Consider the following 16,353-nt stretch of genomic DNA (forward strand, 5'->3'; position numbering starts at 1 on the left):
CAAAAAATAGCTCCCTCTCTCTCTCTCTTTCTCTGTCTCTCTCTCTCTCTCTTTCACTCTGCCTTTCAGCTAGGTAAATCAGTAACTTTTTAAAAAACTAAACATCCGGGCCGGCGCTGTGGCTCACTTGGTTAATCCTCCGCCTGCGGCGCCGGCATCCTATATGGGTGCCGGGTTCTAGTCCCAGTTGCTCCTCTTCCCGTCCAGCTCTCTGCTGTGGCCTGGGAGGGCAGTGGAGGATGGCCCAAGTGCTTGGACGCCTGCACCCGCATGGGAGACCAGGAGGAAGCACCTGGCTCCTGGCTTCGGTTCCGTGCAGCGCTGGCCGTGGCAGCCATTTGGGGAGTGAACCAATAGAAGGAAGACCATTCTCTCTGTCTCTCTCTCTCACTGTCTATGACTCTACCTGTCAAATAATAATAAAAAAACTATACATGAATTTAACACAAATTTGCACCAAAATAAACTTACATTTTAATGCCATTTTTCCACAAACTTTTTGACATACTCTCACATACACATTGGAGACAAAAATAATACAGTATATAATCATATTATTTCAATCAGTGGTTCTTAGCCATAGAGGGAGTCAAATTACTTCCTAAAACCCCCCTCTGCCACCTCTGCCCCACCATGCCCTCAGAGCAGTTTCAGAATCATGGCTATTCAAACTATTTCTTCTTGATAAGGGCATACTACCACTCTGTCATCCCACGGTGAGAATCAAGCAGTCGTGACCCTGTAAGAACAGTGGCTGCTAGAGAGAGAAGGGCAGAACTGTTGCTCAGCAGGCATTTGGAGGGAACATCTGCTGAAAGCAATGCCTGCAGACAATTCACATCAGTGTCCTGGGAGCATTTCTACAAACTGTAGATTCCTAGTCACACACCTAGTCACATACCAAACCATGCCAGTCACACCCCAAACCACAGCGACGAAAATTCACAACTTACCATGTACACCACGTGGTTTTAATGCTCAAAAAAGTGATAGATACTGATGTAAAATATAATTAACCCACAAAGAAAATGCCCAGCAAAGAAAGACAGGCCAGCGCCATGGCTCAATAGGCTAATCCTCTGCCTTGTGGTGCCAGCACACCGGGTTCTAATCCCGGTCGGGGCGCCGGATTCTGCCCGGTTGCCCCTCTTCCAGGCCAGCTCTCTGCTGTGGCCCGGGAGTGCAGTGGAGGATGGCCCAAGTGCTTGGGCCCTGCACCCCATGGGAGACCAGGAGAAGCACCTGGCTCCTGGCTTTGGATCAGTGCAGTGCGCCGGCCGCGGTGGCCATTGGAGGGTGAACCAATGGCAAAGGAAGACCTTTCTCTCTGTCTGTCTCTCTCACTGCCCACTCTGCCTGTCAAAAAGAAAGAAAGAAAGAAAGAAAGAAAGAAAGAAAGAAAGAAAGAAAGAATTCTATTGGCCATATCATGGGTTTAAGAGTTACCTGCTATCTTTTTAATAACTATTATATTTATTTTTTAAGATTTATTTATTTTTTTGAAAGGCAGACAGACAAGAAGAGATAGATGCAGAGAGAGAAAGATCTTCCATCCGCTGGTTCACTCCCAAATGGCTGCAATGGCTGGAGCTGGGTCAATCCAAAGCCCATAGCCAGAAGCCTCCTCCAGACTCCCACATGGGTGCAGGGACCCAAGTACTTTGGCCATCTTCTACTGCTTTTCCCAGGTCAAAGTGGGAAACTGAATCAGAAGCGGAGCAGCCGGGACTCAAACTAGCACCCATATGTGATGCTGGCACTGCAGGAGGAGGCTTTACCACTGTAACACAGCACCAATCCCAATAACTTAAATATAAGGTAGCCGAAACAAGCATCGTGGCACAGGAGATTAAGCCACGGCTTGTGACCAAGGCATCCCATTTCTAAGGGCAAGTTTGAGTCCAGCTACCCTGCTTCCAATCCAGCTCCCTGCTAATCCATCTGGGAAGGCATCAGAAGATGGCCTAAGTGCTTGGGCCCCTGTCACCCACGTGGAGGACTTGGATGGAGTTCCTGGCTCCCAACTTAGGTCTGGCCAGACCTACCTGTGGTGGCCATTTGTGTAGTGAACCAGTGGATAGAAGATCTCTCTTTCTCTGTCAATCTGCCTTTCAAATAAACAATAAATAAAAATAAGTATAGTTATATTATTGAAATTTTAAAGCTGAAAGAAACTTCAGGAACAATCAAATCCAGGCCTCTAAGCAAATGTGAAAACCAAGGGCAAGATTGAATGTTTTCTTCCCAGTGACATGAAGCTAGTCAGAAACCCAGAAGCAGACTTCCTAACCCCTCCAGGTGAGGTCTATATCCCATAAATTACACATCCTTTTCAAAATATGAAAAGTTTGACTCCCTTCAACTACCACTGGAATATTGTATTTGTGATCTTCTGCATCCACCAATATTGGAATTGAAACCAGTCAAGTGAATTAAACTAAAGAATTGAAAAATAGATTCTCTCTCTTTGCTGCTAGGTAGTCCAGCACTGGAAGAGACTTTCTGATAGCCTACAGGGAAGGTATCAACTTTCCTCTCTTTCTGAACATCTCCTGTGAGATAATTTTGTGTATTAATATACCAAGCCTTTACTTAGTAGGGCACATGCAGAGCTTAACCCGTGGGCTGCCACATTTTCATTTTCATTTTCAGTCTTCCCACCAAAGCAATGTGTGAGAGATGGTTATTAGAGTCATTTGCTCTGCCTGGGGGCTAATTACTCTATTTTGTTCATTTTTGAAAATATTATGTTACATCCAAAGGCAAAAAACAGATGAAGGCTTGTTTCAGGTTTGCTTATGTAATTTTGAACAGATTAAATTAGTTAATCGAAAATTATGCTCGCTAAAATAGATCCATTGGTTTCTAAATCTACAGTAGAAAATTGCTTTTTAAAAAATAATTTGAATGGCATGCTGTTTAAATATATTTTAGTCAATCCTCTCAAATGTGAGACTTGAGTTTTAATGACTCTAAAGGAAAGCTATGAGGAATGAAAGACACCACGATGCAGAAATTGGAAAGCGTACTCATGTGTGGCTTCCTATAACGGAATGCTACAGCATCAGTCACGAAGAAGGGGCTACACAGCACCAGGAGGAGTTGCAGCAAGAGGCAAGGGACACCTGGGAATCCCTGGTGGAAGATGGGGGGAAAATAACAATCTCTCAGCTTCAATTTCTTCACCTGAAACCTGGGGACCATCACACCTACTTTCCATTGCTTTATGCAGAAAATATGAAGTGAGATGAAAATTTCTGTCCAAATGGCTAATACATGGTAATAATAATGCTTAATAAGCTTAATTCTGTTCATAGCTCTAGTATTATCACATCTCAAAACACAAATTTTAAAAAATTAAATGCATTTTCAGATTAATTTTAGGTTCATAGCAAAATTGAATAGGAAATGTATATGAAATTCTCATGTACCCTCACTCCACCCTTACTACACACATGCACGCACACACACACACACAGCTTCTCCCACTACTGACATCCTGCACCAGAGCAGTACATGTATCAAATTTATAAGCCTACATTGAAACACCATTAACAAGCAAATTCCATGGTTTACATTGGCATTGACTGTTAAGGTTGTAGACTCTATGGGTTTGAACAGATGTATGGCAACATATGTCCAACAGTGTAATATAATACAGAACATTTTCACTCCCCCAAACATCCCCTATACTCCAGAGATTCATGCTCCTCCCCCCAACTCCTGGAAGACATTGCTCTTTTTACTGTCTCCACAATTTTGCCTTTTCTGAATGTCATATAGTTGGAATCATGCAGTAGATAGCTTTTTCAGATTGGTCTCTTTTACTTAGTAATATTCATTTGTGGCTTTTCCATGTCTTCATAGCATCATAGCTCATTTCCTTTTAGTGCTAAATAATATCTTATAGTAAGGGTGAATCACGCTTTTTATCCATTTACCTATTAAATGGCATCATGATTGAGTCCAAGCTTTGGCAATTATAAATAAAAATACAGAAACATCCATGTTGGAGTTTTCAAATGGACATTAATTTTCAATGCATTTGAATGAAGACCAAGGAGTGTGCCTGCTAGACAGAATGGTAAGAGCATGTCAATTTTGTGAGAACTGCCAAGTTATCTTCCCAAGTTTCTGTATCATTTTGAATTCCACCAGCAACAAACAAGAATTCCTGTTGCTCCACATCCTCACCAGCATTCAGTGCTATCAGTGTTATTGACTTTTCACTTTCTATCATAAGAGCACTTCAAAAGTTTAATGGCAAATGGAATTAAAATGTAAGTTCATTAGGGTGTAAAAAATTTGAAATATGTGCAGTTTTTTCATAGTATACATTTTCTGCCAAATATTCAGAGACACCTCTTATGCATGAATTTCAAAATTTTTTGCATCCAAATATATATTTCAACCAGCCTCATAGTTGTATAGTGTTATCTCCTTTTTGTTTCTTCTTGTCATTTCTGAGGACATATGATATTGATATCATTTCTTTGGTTTTTTTACTTTTATTTAAACAATACAAACTGCATTCATTTCATGTATACAAATTTAGGCACATAGTTGTTCTTTCCACCCTACCTCCCTCTTGCCCATACTCCCACCCTTCATCCTCTTTCTTCTCCCTTTCCCATTCTCATTTTTTTAGAGAGATCTATTTTCAGTTAACTTTATATTCATAAGATTAACCCTACACTAAGTAGAGTTCAACAAATTATAAAAAAAAAAAAAACAAGCAATTGGCACTTTTGAACAACCCTTGTCTTCTTCACTTTTTTTTTTTTTTTTTGACAGGCAGAGTGGACAGTGAGAGAGAGAGAGACAGAGAGAAAGGTCTTCCTTTACCATTGGTTCACCCTCCAATGGCCACTGCAGCTGATCTGAAGCCAGGAACCAGGTGCTTCTCCTGGTCTCCCATGGGGTACAGGGCCCAAGCACTTGGGCCATCCTCCACTGCACTCCCGGGCCACAGCAGAGAGCTGGCCTGGAAGAGGGGCAACCGGGACAGAATCCGGCGCCCTGACTGGGACTAGAACCCTGGGTGCCGGCACCACAGGCGGAGGATTAGCCTAGTGAGCTGCGGCACCGGCTTTTCTTCACTGTTGACATCGTTTCTTATAACTAAATGGTTGGTTGTTTTCTGCTGTTGAATTTTAACAGCTCTTTGTGTATTTTGGATAACAATTCTTATCACAGATGTCTTTTGCTAATATTTTCCCCAAATCCATGGCTTGTCTTCTAATTCTCTTGAAAGTGTCTTTTGCCGAGCAGATGTATTCATTTTGATGAAATCCAACTTAACAATTTTTTTTTCATGGATCGTGACTTTGCTGTTATATCTAAAAAGTTGTCAGCATACCGAAGGTCATCTAGATTTTCTCCTTTGTTATCTTCTAGGTCATTTTTAGGTTTGCATTTTACATTTAAGTGTATGATCTATTCTTGAGTTAATTTCTGTGAATGGTGTTTAGAACCATTTTTTTTTTTTTTACTGCAATGGAATGTCCAGTGTTCTTGCACCAGTTGTTGAAAAGATTGTTTTCTCCACTGATTTGTCTTGGCTCTTAACTAAAAAATCTATAATTTATAGTTTTATTGTGGGACTCAATTTTATTCTGTTAATTTCTTCATCTATCCCTTCGCTATATCATATTGTCTTGATTATTGTTGCAGAAATAATTTGTATATCTTCTAATGCCTTAATCACATTCAAATTTCCATGAATATCCCCCAACTGTTCTTGAGGGCTTTTGTGGATTTGTTTGAGACAATTTGTGAAAAAAATTCCAATGAGGAGATCTGGGGTTTGAACCTAGGCACTCCAATATGGGATGCAGGCATTACAGCTGGCATCTTAACTGCTAGGCCAAATGCCTGTCCCCATGAGATGACTTCTGAAAAATAGCATTGGTAAAATTACAAAGCCTATACTCAAACTCTACTCAGTTAAAAACATCAATAAAGTAAGATATTATACTTCTCTTGATGCTCTTCAAAATCAATAAATAATGGAATATTCAATTGACTACATAAATAAAAGTGTGGGTTTTATATATATATATATATATGTACATATATATAACGAGTTGACTAAATTAGTATTCTTTTAGTAACTAACAACTATTTCATAGGAAATGTATACTATTTCTTCAGGTAGAAAAACACTAAAAAAAAGAAAGTTTCAATGAAATGGAACAACAATAAGTGACATTAATGAGAGGTTTTAGACAACTCTCCATTACTAGACAGAATAAATAATTCAAAATAGAAGCTAAATGAAATAACATCTTTTGAAACAATGTTGTTTCCAAGCATTCCACAAAATTTCTCAAAAAGTTTCAGCTTCTGTTGAACACTTTTGCCTTTTCCCTAATATCTCCAGTTTATATACAAATTCACTGATTCTATCACCAAACCATCGAGTGATTTGGAGATAGTTTTCCGCAAATATCTCAGTTTCTCAGTACACAAAATGAGGGTAGAAATCCTTGACACCTTACCACTTCACTAAGGTATTTCCAAGATTAATGAGTCGCAAAGACTCTGAGCTACTTTGATCAAAGGAACTGTATAACTACAAAGACTTGTTATTATTTACCACCAGCTCCTTTTTATTGTGTCGCTAATGAACATTGTGGTCAGCCATAACTTATTAGAAAAAAATAGGTGCAAGTTAAGAAGGTTGTTTCTTTCCATATGCAGATATATTTACTGTTAATATTAATTGGCACCGTGCAGACATACTGAAAAGGGGGAATTGCAGTATAACAGTTTCTGCTTTGTAAATATGCCCAGTATCTTGGGCTGAGAGGATTCAGTACACTTAGAATTTTCCATGGATTTGTGCAAATTCTGCATGGATTTCACATTTCAACAGACTTGGTAGATAGGACACAGCATCAAAGGGTTCACATTCAAGTTATTTTCTCAAACATCTCTTTTTTTCTGTTTTAATGATCCTAATGCAAATTTTTAAAGATTTACTTATTTATTTGAAAGTCAGAATTGCAGAGAGAGAGAAAGAGATTGATCTTCCATTTAGGCCGTCTTCTGCTGCTTTTTCCAGGTTGTTAGCAAGAAGCTGGATTGGTAGTGGAGCAGTTGGGACTCAAACCACAGTTCATACTGGTTGCAGCATCTTAAGTGGTGGCTCAACCAACTATGCCACAACACTGGCCCCATCTTTAAACAATTTTACTGACAAATATTTCTTGATCACTCACTCACTCTCACTCTCGCTGTCTTTCATACACACACAAACACATAAATTTCATTCATTTTCCTTTGGGAGTGAAGGTAATACAAATATTTAATAGAGAAGCTCAGTCTAATTGTTGCTTTTGTTGAAGATTTTTATCACATGAATAAAAATTTATTCTCTATTCCTTCACAAACTATGTTCCATTATGCCATTACATACTCTGAAAGATTAAATACAGATGGTGAGCCATCTAAATAGCATGGTAGGAGCATATTCAATACATCTTTGAAAAGATTTCTCCTTTTCCCAATGAGTAAAAGGCACAGCTATATTACAGTACAAGTCAGGTTTCAAGTGATCAAAGACATTTTTATAAATATTAGCAAAGAAATAGGAAATTTTACTTTATTTTGTCCTTGCTGAAAGTGTATGACAAAATCTCCTTCTAGAAGTATTTAGAAGCACTTTGGGTCTCTGATAGCAAGAAGGTGTACAACTTCTCAGAGCCCTGGCGGTTTCCTGGTCTCTGAGCACAGCTCTCTCTCAGCCTCGGGCCTCTTTTCTATCCAAAGACCTATCCTGAAATAAACGAAGCACTCAGCAGTAAGAAGCACTTCAGCTGAAATGTCTGTGAAAGAAATAAGTACATTCTTCAGGGTAAATGAATTTTTCATGAGCTAAGATATATGTAGAATATTTCCCATGAAAATCTAGTGTTGTTTAAGAAAAAGCACTATGGATGAATTGTGTGTCCCAAAATTTGTCTGTTGATGCCTCTCTCTCCATCCATCTCTCTCTTCCTCTCTCTTTCTCTCTCCTACCATATGAGGACACAGCTCCTGTCTCGCAGCCATCTGTAAGACATTTACAGGGAGAGAACTCTCACCAGAAACTGACCATGCTGCCACTCTGATTTTGGACCTCCAGTCTTCATAACTACTGTTTAAGACCCTCGGTCTATGTTATTTTGATGTAACAGCCTGTGTTGTTGAATACAAGGAGAAGCACCAAGAATAATATGATGACAATAGAGAGAAAGATGGTTCATTTGCTTAGTCTCAGCACAGGAGAATTCTAAGTAGATTCGTGACCTTGCAAAAATGTAAGTATGTACCTGAATGGTTCATATCTTTCTGCAATTATTTCTTCATCCAGTACATTATATATTAAAAACTTATCCCCTAAATATATAACTAGTCGCTGTTGAACTCTACACTGGATATTGGTTATAAAGGCACATAAATGAACTAAACAAAATTTTCAACTTTGTGGTATACAAAGCATCAAAAAGAGATATGACACTTAGATAAACCAAGGTAAGATGTTAGAAGAGTTAGGCTGGCGCTGTGGCTGAACAGGCTAATCCTCCACCTTGCGGCGCCGGCACACCAGGTTCTAGCCCTGGTCGGGGCGTCAGATTCTGCCCGGTTGCCCCTCTTCCAGGCCAGCTCTCTGCTGTGGCCCGGGAGTGCAGTGGAGGATGGCCCAAGTGCTTGGGCCCTGCACCCCATGGGAGACCAGGAAAAGCACCTGGCTCCTGCCTTCGGATCAGCACAGTGCGCCGGCCGCGGCAGCCATTGGAGGGTGAACCAACGGCAAAAGGAAGACCTTTCTCTCTGTCTCTCTCTCACTGTCCACTCTGCCTGTCAAAAAAAAAAAAAAGGAGTGAAATAATGTGTTTTTTCTAATTTGGGGAATGATATCTTTATTTATTCATTTATTTAAGAGGCAGAGACTGTATGTAAGGTATGAACTCAATGATATGATAAGAATATTAGTTCCAATTTTTAGATGTTTTACATTTTTTTAAATAAAAGAATGGAGAAATGATGTCAGCAAGATGGTGGAAAGGAGTTTCTAGCTCTACTCTCTACCCACAGAAATCTATTAGCAGTTAACTGAAGGCAATTCCATCATGAATAGACCAGAACTCAGGAGTAGATCTAAGATACTCCCTTGGATCATGAAGGGAGTAAGCTGTGATCAAACAGTAAGAGGAATGATTCTCTTTGATCATGCAGTCCTTCCCCAAACTGGAAGAATACCATCCACAGAGAATTCCCAGGACTTATGGTTTCTACCAAGATAAAAGAGAGTTTAAGGAAGACATCAGCTTCTCCATGGTTCCAGGAGTATTCAGAGTCTCACTTCTGTCCTGTCCACTGCAAACATTGTAAATACTGGCAGGGCTGATACTCAGCACTTCCTAGTATTCAAACTGCTCCAAAAAGTAAAGTAGGGAAAATGCTTTCAAATTCATTTTACTAGGCTAGAATTACCCTGAGATCAAAACATACAAGGTACTCAACTCAACAGCAAGAAATCAAATAATATGATCATTACAGTATTTTAGTAGAAAACTTTAAAATTTAACAAAGGATGAAGGAATTTAACAGACATTTCTCATAAGAAGACAATAGTAAAAGAAAGATCTCAGCGTCACTGATCATTATGGAAGTGCAAATTAAAAACATAATAAGGTACCGGCTCACAGATCTTAGGAAGTTTTTCTTCAAAAGAAAAATGATAGATAACAAGCACTGGAGAGATGCAGAGGGAAAGGAACACTTATACAGTCCTGGTGGGAACGTAAACTAGTGTGACCATTATGGAAAACGATATGAGGTTCTTCAAAACACACACACACACACACATACACTAAAACTTTGATTTAACCCAGTAGTCTTACTTCTGAATATATGCCCAAAGGAAACAAAATCAAGCTGTTAAAGAGATACTTCTACTCCCATGTCTGTTGCAACATTATTTACAATAACCAATACATGGAGACAACCTCAACTCCCACCAATGGATGAATGTGTAAAGGAGATGTTGTATATATACAGGTACACAGGAATATAATTCATCCTTTTAAAAAGGGTGAAGCATTCGTGACAAGATGGATTGGTCTGGAAGACATTGTGCAAAGTAAAACATGTGGAGTTCAATAAAGTTGAACTTATAGAGAACACAACAATGTTTACCACATCCTGGAAGACTGGGGAGGAAGGGATTGGGGAGTTGCTGCTCAAAAGAGTGTACATTTTTATATAGAAAGGAGGAATAGATTTCAGGATCTATTGCACAGCAGAGTAACTGTAGTTAATAATATATTACATATTTTCAAATAACTTAAGTGAATCTCAAATGTTTCACTATAAAGCATAATAGGCAAATGAGGTGATGGTTATACTAAATAGCTTGCTTTAATAATGTCATATGAAAAGTATCACATCATGCTTCATAAATGTATAGAATTATGATTTGCCCTCATCTCTGCTTACACAGCACAAGTTGTCAGTTTGAAGCTCAGCAACCTATAGCTGATTAATAACTGAAGCTTGGGTTTCTGGAGAGTGTTGGATATATCAAGAACTTTAAAAGGGAAGATGGGCAAATAAGATGGTGGAATTATTAAATCATTTTTCAAACAGATGCCTTATTTTAAAATTATACATAATAAAATCCTGTGAGTGTGGAACATTTAATATGGAGAATTTGTAGCAGGCTTCTATATAAAGTAGTATGTTTTGCTGTAAAAAAAAAACAGCAAATTTTCATCAATATTTTTGTTTTAGAAATCTTGTTATAGTTTACTGAAGTTATGTGGCCAAAAGGCAATCTTATAGAGAGTTGAGCTTCCCTGTAACATTGAAGAAATCTCTCAAATTTAGTGGTGGTGAAGCAGAGAAAAATGAAAGATAGAGAAGCAAAGTTAAAGGTCAGTCATGAGCCCTTTATTATAGGATCTAAAAAGTGAATACAATGTGTAAATAGAAAGACAATTACTCAGTTCTACTATTTTGTCTATTCCTATATATTTTTGCCTTTTCATTATTTAATTTTATGAGTTAACAATTTTTAACAATTTCCCATATTTACTTTATAGTTAAATAGCACATACATACACACATATGAAAATATGCTATTTTTTCTATTTTGTGATATTAATATCACAAAATGTGGATTTATAATGATTATAAAGTGAGAAAAGAAGGGGCATATTGTAATTTACATGGTATAATTCAGTGAAGACAATATTTATAATGCCTTTATGCCAAATAATGATATAACCACACAATTTTTATACTCTTTATATATTAACATCTACATGTAAAAAAAAGTGTGATATTTGTCTTTTTGTGTCTGGCTTATTTCACTTAGCATAATGATCTCCAGTTCCATCCATTTTATTGCAAATGTCAAGACTTCATTCTTTTGTGGCAGAGTAACATATTATTGTGTCTATATACCACATTTTCTTTATCTAGACATCAGTTAATAGACATTTAGGGTGATTATGTACTTTTGCTCTTGTGAACTGGCCTAACAAAAACACAGGAGTTGCCAGTATCTCTTCCTTATACTAATGCTGCTTCCATTGGATATATTCCCAGAAATGTGAGAGCTGGGTCACATGATAGATACAATTTTAGTGGTTGTTTTCTAATTTTTTTTATTTGACAGATAGAATTAGACAGTGAGAGAGAGAGACAGAGAGAAAGGTCTTCCTTCCATTGGTTCACCTCCCCAAACGGCTGTTACAGCTGGAACTATACCAATCCAAAGCCAGGAGCCAGATGCTTCCTCCTGGTCTCCCACGCAGGTGCAGGAGACCAAGCATTTGGGCCATCCTCCACTGCCTTCCCAGGCCACAGCAGAAAGCTGGACTGGAAGAGGAGCACCAGGACTAGAACCCGGTGCCCATATGGGATGCCGGCACCATAGGCGGAGAATTAACTAAGTGAGCCATGATGCAAGCCCCCATTTTTAGTTTTTTGAGGAATCTCTATTCTGTTTCCCATAATCATGATACTAATTTGTATTTCCACCAACAGCATACTGGGGTACTGTTTTTTTCATAAACATGCCAGCAATTGTTAGTTTTGATTTTTGATAATAGCCATTCCAACTGGAGTGTGATGATACCTTTTTGTAGTTTTTTATTTATACTTCTCTGATGGCTAGTGACCCTGACATTTTTTGTGTATCTGTGGATTTCTTCCATTGAAAAATGTCTATTATCCTTTGCCAATTTCTTAATTGGATTGTTAATTTTGTTGTTGTTTAGTTTCTTGAGCTCCTTATATAGGATATTAATTATTCCAGATGCATGGATTATAAATGTTTTCTCCCATTCTATCAGTTGTCTCTATTTTGCTAATTGTTTCTTTTGCTGTGCAGAAGCTTCTTAGCTGGAAATAATGAATTTGTTTTTGCTGCTATTGCCTAGGGTTTGGGGGTATTCCTCAATAAGTGTTTGCATAGACTAATGTCTTGAAGTGTTCCTCCTACATTTTCTTCTAGTAGTTTGATACATTCAGGTCTTACTGTAGATCCTTAATCCATTGTGAGTTGATTTTTGTAGGGAATATAAGATAAGGGTCTTATTTTAGACTTTTGCTTGAAAATCTCATTCTCCTAACACTATTTGTTGAAGAGACTTTCCTTGCTCCAGCAAATATTTTCAGCTTGTTGATTGTAGATGTGTGTATTTATTTCTATGCTTCCCCATTGGTCCACATGTCTATTTTTATGCCAGCATCATACTCTTTGGTTTTGATAGCCCTATAATATGTAGCTTAGTCATGAGAATTCAGTCAATTGCAAAGTTCTCTTCCTCCAAGTTTTCTGGGAGTTTACAGGGGGTTACTTACATCAGCACACATATTAACTTTAGCTCATGTTTCCTATTGTGTTTGATTTGGTTAGATCCCTGGTCACATCATGTTCTCATAAGCCCCACATCAAGCCATGAGGAAGAAAGAGATGTTGGTTCTTTTGCCTCTCACTCTCTGGTGTTCTGTTATGCTCCTTACCACAACACACACATTAACAACCATGTCCACACATGCAACCCAAACCATGAACACACAGGCATCCATGGGCACACACAACACAGCTGCACACAACCATACACAGTGATTCTGCCAGGTAAGAAAGCAAACTCTTCATCTCTGTTCTCTCCTCTGACCAGCGGAAAAACAATTGCCTAGGAGGCATGCTTGGGAACTCAAATTTCAGTTTACTCACATTCTTTCACTATGCATATAGAAGTATTTTTTCTGTTTCTTTTTTTTCCTTCCAAGATATACAACTTGTGTTTGTTGAGTTTTTTAAAAAAATAATCTCTGTATCATGCAATTCCCAGCTCAGTGCCCTGGAAAGCTTTTAGTAAAGGGCTCCATCTTTTTTCAATCTGGATTCTTTTGTCATCCCATGTCCATCACAACCACAAGTCCCTATAACATTAGAATGGGGATCAATCACTCCAGTGGCCATATAAATCAGTAACTACATATACGTGCACCCTGTATCTCCATATAACACCTTGTCTTTTATCATTATCAGTTGGCCAGTGCATTACAAAGTAGGATTAGGCAATGTCCTCAACATATATACAAAATGACTTACAAGAAAGGGAAATCCAACTCCCAGGCACTTTAATCCCCACCATACCTATAGAAGGTTCAATTTATTTAGCCCTATTTTACACAGAGGTAAATCATACAAACATCACAGTCAAAGGTGGAAGTTATGATATCTAACACCAAATCTGAAGATTCTTCCTGCATTTAGAGCTACCTTGTACTTTTAAATAACATTCTGATAAACTTAAGGACATCGAGAGCATTGGTCTGAGAATAGGCACTGGAATCTTCTCTCTATATTGCCTCCTGCTCTATAATTATCAACTACTTTGTGCTAAATTATTTATGGATGCTTCATCTCATTTTCCAAACAATGCAATGGAATCAATCTAGTTCCTCTCAAATTGCAGATGAGAAAACCAAAGTCAAGGAAGTGTAGTGACTTGCCTATGAACCAATGCTCAATAAATGGCAAACTCAGGGCTCAGACACAGGTCTGACTCCTTTCCTCATATGAATCTGTCCACATGTTCAGGTTCAGACACCAGGATGCAATTATTTCACAATTATTTAGGCAGTCCGCTTCAGTTGAATTTCATATAATATAAGACATAGATTAGGAGAGGAATTTGGAAGGAAAATTTCATTGCTCGGAGGAAATAGTGGTCACATTTGTGAAACACTAGAATTCCCATGAGTGTGCTTACTCTCATGGGGCTCCTAGACTCTGTGCTGGCCCTTTCTGTGATAGCTTCACAACAACACAGGTGAACCTTCTGCTCCTCTGCTAATCTTTCACAGAATGTGGAGGTAAAAAGTAGCAATCACATATGCTAAAGGAATCCATGTCACCGTTCTTGAAAGCATGCAGTAAATTGAAACACATACAATAGCACCAATACAATAGTGTGGAAAAACACATACAGTAGTGTGTAAAACAATGGATACATTGAGCAATTCATCCATCAGAATATAAAAAAAGGATTATATGCACAGCAGAGCCATGCATCATTCACCTGTCAGAGCCCTGTCTTCATGAAGATGTGAGGCACCGTTGATAAACCAGTGAAGAGCTGGAGCCTCACTCACTGGACTCCACTACCTTAAGGTCTGTACTATTCATTGGTGCTGTTAAAAAAAATTAGTAATATGTGATGGGTTGAAACAGCAGAAACTTATTGTCTTACAGTCTGGTTATCAGAGATCTGAAATTGAGGTGTTGCTAGAGTTGGTTCCAGGTTGAGGCTCTAGGGGAGAACCCATGCCACATCTTTCTCCTAGTTTCTGGTGAACGTGACTTTTCTAGATGTTTCTTTGCTATAGATGCATCATTCCCAACTCTGCATCTGTCTTCACATGGTCTTGCCCTCTGTGTATGTCTGTGCCTCAAAATATCTCCCCTTCGACTTGAAAGGACATTATTATTAGATGGAGGGCCCACCCTAATTCCAGGATCATCCCCTCTCAAGAGCATTAAGTCAACCACATCAGCAAAGACTGCATTTCCAAACTGGGTCACATTCACTGGTACCAGTGGTTAGGAGTTTGAAGAACACAATTCAGCCCACTACTGGAGTCATCTACGTGGCTATGTTAGGAAAGGCTGTACTTATTAATTCGGGTCACTTATTTGAGAAAGCTCAAAATAGATGTAACCTTAATGCACTGAGGATATTCATATCTAAGTGGCACAAATGAAGAAATTAAAGGCTGTTACGGAATTTCGACACCCCAAATTATAGAATACTACCTTCCCTACCCCAACTAAGATTCTTCCCATTTCTGAAGTTGGAAATAACATTTCCATCTGTGACCTGTTATTACAAAAAGTGGCATTGAGAATAGCTGTTTTCATCTGGTGAAATCTTTTCCTCTTTAGCCTGAGTCAGCTTACCTTTATCAAATACAACACAGAGACACACTTCCTCTGAAGCTAAACATACGAGATTCTTCTTTCTAGAGAGATAAAGTGACCACATAGACAAAATCCTTTTCCTGTGTTTGATGGATGAGAGTCCATAATATTGTATGAGTATTACACATAAGTAGAATCTATAGACATAGAAATCAAAACAAATGTTTCTGAAGTCAAGGCAATCTGTGGGCTAAGATTCTTTTGTGTGGTGCAAGTCAAAACAGTTAGAATGTCCAAGTTATATTGCTTATATGGTGACTTCACACATATTGTCATGTGCCACAAAACATGTCGGTCAATGACAGAGCTTATCATGGAGGTCCCATAAGATCATATCATGCAGTGACATCATAGACACCCTAGCTCTTGTAAATGCACTCTGTGACATTTACATAGCAATGGAATATCCTAAGGACACATTTCTCAAACAGCATCCCCACCTCTAAATGGCATGTGATAATATTCACATGGTAATAGAGGGCTTGTGCAAAGAAGTGCAACTAATTTCTCTCAATTTTATCCAAGTCATTTTATGCTGGTTACAGGTTTTGTTGTGGACATTGTGTAATATGCAATAAATGATCATTGTAATACCAAATAAAATCAAATGAGGTGAAATTAAATTGTGCAAGACCAAAATGGATAGTTTTGAGAGACAAAGAAAGAGAGACAGAGAGAGGGAGAGAGAGCACTGTATTTGCTGGCTTATACCCCAAGTGACCTCAACAGCCTGAGCTAAGCCAGGACCAAATATAGGAGCTGGAACTCAATTCAGTTCTCCCACATGAGTGGTAGGAACCCAATCACTTGAGCCATCACCACTGCCTCCTAGGGTTTGCATTAGCAGGAAGCTGGAGTCAGAAGCC

General features: G+C 38.6%; 1 protein-coding gene across 1 annotated transcript in view; it reads right to left on the minus strand.

Moving 5' to 3' along the window:
- Positions 1-16,353, minus strand: part of LOC133756402 (uncharacterized) — a 304,699-nt gene that overhangs the window by 252,771 nt on the left and 35,575 nt on the right. The window contains exon 6 of the mRNA XM_062187100.1: positions 15,332-15,386. Within this exon, the coding sequence (XP_062043084.1) occupies positions 15,332-15,386 (55 nt within the window). The remainder of the gene's footprint in view (positions 1-15,331; positions 15,387-16,353) is intronic.

The sequence above is a fragment of the Lepus europaeus genome, chromosome 3 (genome assembly GCF_033115175.1).
Source record: "Lepus europaeus isolate LE1 chromosome 3, mLepTim1.pri, whole genome shotgun sequence".
NCBI lineage: Eukaryota > Metazoa > Chordata > Mammalia > Lagomorpha > Leporidae > Lepus > Lepus europaeus.